Raw genomic sequence first — 3,920 nt, 5'->3', positions numbered from 1 at the left:
TTTGAAATATAGCTTTCCCATGCTTATGCAAATCTAGATCATTTAAATTCCAAATGTAGTGCTCTTCCCAACGTACCACAGAGGTAGTTTGAAGAGATAGTTTAACATGTCTGTTAAAATCATTCATCTTCTTTTTAATGCAACAATTTATATCCATTATTACTCACTGGCCATAATTTCAAGTGATAAGTTAGAATTCCCTGTAATTTCCAAGGGCATCACATCCAATATAAATAAAATGTCCTCTATAGTGATGAAAACATGCTCTGCTTCTTTTGATACTGAACCTCATTAACAGGAAAATTAAATTAACTTTCAGAAAAGAAAAATCACAATCCAAGAAAGCACTGGAGCCAAAAAGAATAAGGCATCCCAAGAGCAGAGTCAGCCTCCTTTTCCTCCAGGAGCCAGCATACCTGCAGCAACAGGCCATGCCTTACCTCCCCAGATCTCATCATCAACTCCATCCAACACTTCCTCGACTCAGGTATAGTCTTTCTGTTTCTCTTCTCCAAATTTTCTTCAGCACAGTACCAGTGCATTCTGCAGTTACTATTGTGACTCTAACGTGTAACTCTTTTTGTTACTGATTTGCTTTGGGAATAGTGTTTCCTGTGTTACGGCAAATTGTTCACATTGTTGAGAAGCCACATCCAAGTAAAGTCCAATCACCCACAGGTGATTGTTGTGTGTAATACATCAGGACAGACCACTCTAAGCACTTCTGTTCTATGGAGGTAGATAGCTCGGCTCCTTATACTAGTTTATGTAAATTCATGCCCTGTCTTTCCTCCCCACACTTCCTATTACAGATCAAGCAACCTTCTTTTCATAAAATTATTCTTCTGTAACTCAGATAGACCAGTCCACCGTGAAGAAAAAAAGATTACATAAAAAAAAAAAAACCCTGTTCTCTCTTTTTTGCTATTATTCCAGCCATCATGAAACGCTGTGTATACACAGTTGAGGACATGGTTCTAACCAGAGATCCTCTACCAGAGCCTACTTACATGTTGAGCCAGCCCCTGTCTTTCTCACACTCATAACAGAGCACTATTTTGGGGAAATAGATAAAAGAGTCAGACTTTCAAAATTGCAAAGGGTACAGTAATGATAATTGGAAATCCTTACTGTTTCAGGCTTGTGGTGAGCACCATTCTCCATTTTCAATGCTACCCAAGTTGTTTTTACACTCTTTTGATTGCTTTTGGTCATTTAAGTGGGTAGAGGGTATATTTGGATTTATTATTACATTCTAATCTTTCTTTTAAATCACCTCATAACAATGCTTTCATCATCCACTACTCTATGTTGTCTTGAACAAGATTGTGTTTTTCAGGAACATTATTTGCATCAGTGAAGGTTTTCTAACTTCCGAGGTTGTTGAGCCTTGTCCTTTCACTAGCTAAACTCTGCCAGCTCACTAGCCTGTCATTTCTGTCCAGTAGTTTCTCTCTAGCCTACTAGCCTCAACTCCAAATAACCATGAAAGTTGTTGGGCCCAATGTTGTGACTGAGGTTTCCCTCGCAGGAAAGTGACTTTGTATTCCCTGCTCAAACTAGTAATTTTATTTTCCTGTGTCTTTCCAACACAGAATCAGAAAACTCAGGCACAACGTCAGGTGGCTGCCAGAAGAAGTGTTCTCCAAAAAGGCCCAATAACAGTGATGGTACTGAAAGCAACAAAGCCATTTGAATATGAGTCCCCTGAGGAAGGAAAAAACAAAATGTTCCATGCTACAGTGGCTAGTAAGAGTCAGTTTTTCCAAGTGAAGGTTTTCAACATCAACTTGAAAGACAAATTCGTAAAACTGAAGGTCATTACCATATCTGATTACCTTGAATGTAATGGAATCCTGGAGATAAGTGAAGCATCATCGGTGTCTGAAGTTGGGCTCAATCAAAAGTTCGAGGTCCCAAACAGCATTATCAGAAGAGCGATCAAAACTCCCAAAATCGATTATCTTCTCAAACAAGCATCTGGAACAATAATAGTGTATGGGTTGTTTAAGTTACAAAAGGTAATCTCTTAAAATTGTTTTTTTTCATTTTTTTACCAGTACCTAGAATTAAATGTCTTAATTTACCAGACTCTGCTTACTGATTGAATAGTAGAACCCAAGATTTTATCTTGACTAGAGACATTCATGAGTTTGTACACGCAATAGGAAATAGGACTAGGTTATCCATTAACCTTCCTACTCCAAAATACATGCAAGTGCTTTGAAAAAAAATTAATAAGAAATGTTGGCAGTTATGATTATCTGTTCTCAGCCATAATGAGCTAGGATAGTATAGGGTCTATAGATCAATAGGTACATGCCAATAACTTCTACTCTTTGAACTCTTTCCAAATTGGAGCTCATAATTTTATGGTGAATTTTAATAAATTTATTTTGAATAATGTTTTTCCCTACCAAGGTTGAATTCTGGTTGTGACATGTAATCAGAGTAATAAATAAATTGGCTGTCATTGTCCTAAATGCAAATACATCCAACAGGTATCCATACAATCTAAACATTTGTGCTCTCTGCTCTATCTTATTTATTTATTCATTTATTTATGAAGATAGTATTGAAGAACTGAGAGGTATTGATTTCCAGGTTACACATAAGGTAAGGTAATCTAACCATTTATAAATGATAATAATGTGATATAATCATCATTTATAAAAATAATAATTAAAAAGCATAGACTTTTACTGATATGTCCATGTCCAAATTCAAGGCGCTTGCTAGGATGATATTCAATCTCTCCCTCCTCACAAAAAAATTACAAACTGCTATGAACACAACTAACATTTCATAGGATTGACTGCTTCATAACCCTATATACATGTCTTCTAAGGTAGCCCATTTTACCTCCATACTTTCTCCCTTAAAGAGATCTTGCTTTAAATGCAACTATAGAATAGGTGAGTAATAGCTTAGTTGTGGGAGACTCTATAGAGGGTGAATTAAAGGATCTAGGTCAGTGGGACAAGATACCAGGAAAGAGTGAGTTATGAGGAAGGTTGAAAAGAATGACTGAGTTATAGAAGTTTTTTCCTATAAAATTCCTCACAACTTACTGAATGAATAACTGTGGCAGGTGTTCCTTTGTTTCTTTATAGGACTAGGAGCCATGAAGTCCAACAAAAAAATTTTGATTTCTCTGTATCCAGGTGCTTCATACAACCTCAGCTGACCTAAAGGTTGGAGCAAGAGAAAAATAGGGAGATATTCGTTGTTCTAGAATTGCAGGCCAAAAAATACCTAAAGCAGGAAAAGCTTTAAAAAGCAAGACAATAAAAAGCGTGGTCTGAGATGACCTAGACCAACCTACATTTATATCTGTACCTTCCATTATTGTTATTTGTATGGTATGAGGCTTTCTCTCATATGTGTGGCACTAACGGTGTTCTCAGAAGGTGGATGTTAATCTTCTTTTGCAGAAAAAAGTGAACAAGACAAACACAATATATGAAATACAAGACAATACAGGAAGCATGGAGGTAGTGGGGAATGGAAAATGGCACGATATCAAGTGTGACGAAGGAGATAAACTTCGACTCTACTGCTTTCCACTGAGAACAATTGACTATAAGCTGAAATTGATGTGTGGAATTCACAGTCTCATCAAGGTGAGAACTGGATAGAGGGATATTATTTTGCCAAAGAGGCAAATAATTTCATTTGGGCTTTGGGAACACCAGATTCCTCACATGTTGCATAGCCAGACCAGCAGGTAGAAGGAGAACCTAAACAATGCTCTTGTGCTCATTTGTCAGTGGAGGATTTTAAAAAAGATATTGAGGAAAGGGCATTCAGATAGCTATAGAAAAGATATGATACTTGTGCTAATTGATTTAAAATTTGTATAAACCAGTGGGGCAGTAAAATAATTTAACACAACCATCAAGAACAAGAGCTTCGAATAA

At 36.7% G+C, this 3,920-nt stretch overlaps 1 protein-coding gene across 1 annotated transcript in view; it reads left to right on the top strand.

Moving 5' to 3' along the window:
* MNDA (myeloid cell nuclear differentiation antigen) overlaps nucleotides 1-3,920 on the top strand; it is a 31,435-nt gene that overhangs the window by 25,731 nt on the left and 1,784 nt on the right. The window contains exons 4-6 of the mRNA XM_012659445.1: nucleotides 320-487; nucleotides 1,596-2,021; nucleotides 3,435-3,623. Coding sequence (XP_012514899.1) covers nucleotides 320-487; nucleotides 1,596-2,021; nucleotides 3,435-3,623 — 783 coding nt within the window. The remainder of the gene's footprint in view (nucleotides 1-319; nucleotides 488-1,595; nucleotides 2,022-3,434; nucleotides 3,624-3,920) is intronic.

The sequence above is a fragment of the Propithecus coquereli genome, unplaced genomic scaffold (assembly GCF_000956105.1).
Source record: "Propithecus coquereli isolate 6110/MARCELLA unplaced genomic scaffold, Pcoq_1.0 Scaffold610, whole genome shotgun sequence".
NCBI lineage: Eukaryota > Metazoa > Chordata > Mammalia > Primates > Indriidae > Propithecus > Propithecus coquereli.
The sequence above is the reverse complement of the archived record's forward strand: the minus strand, read 5'-3'. Positions and strand labels throughout refer to the sequence as shown.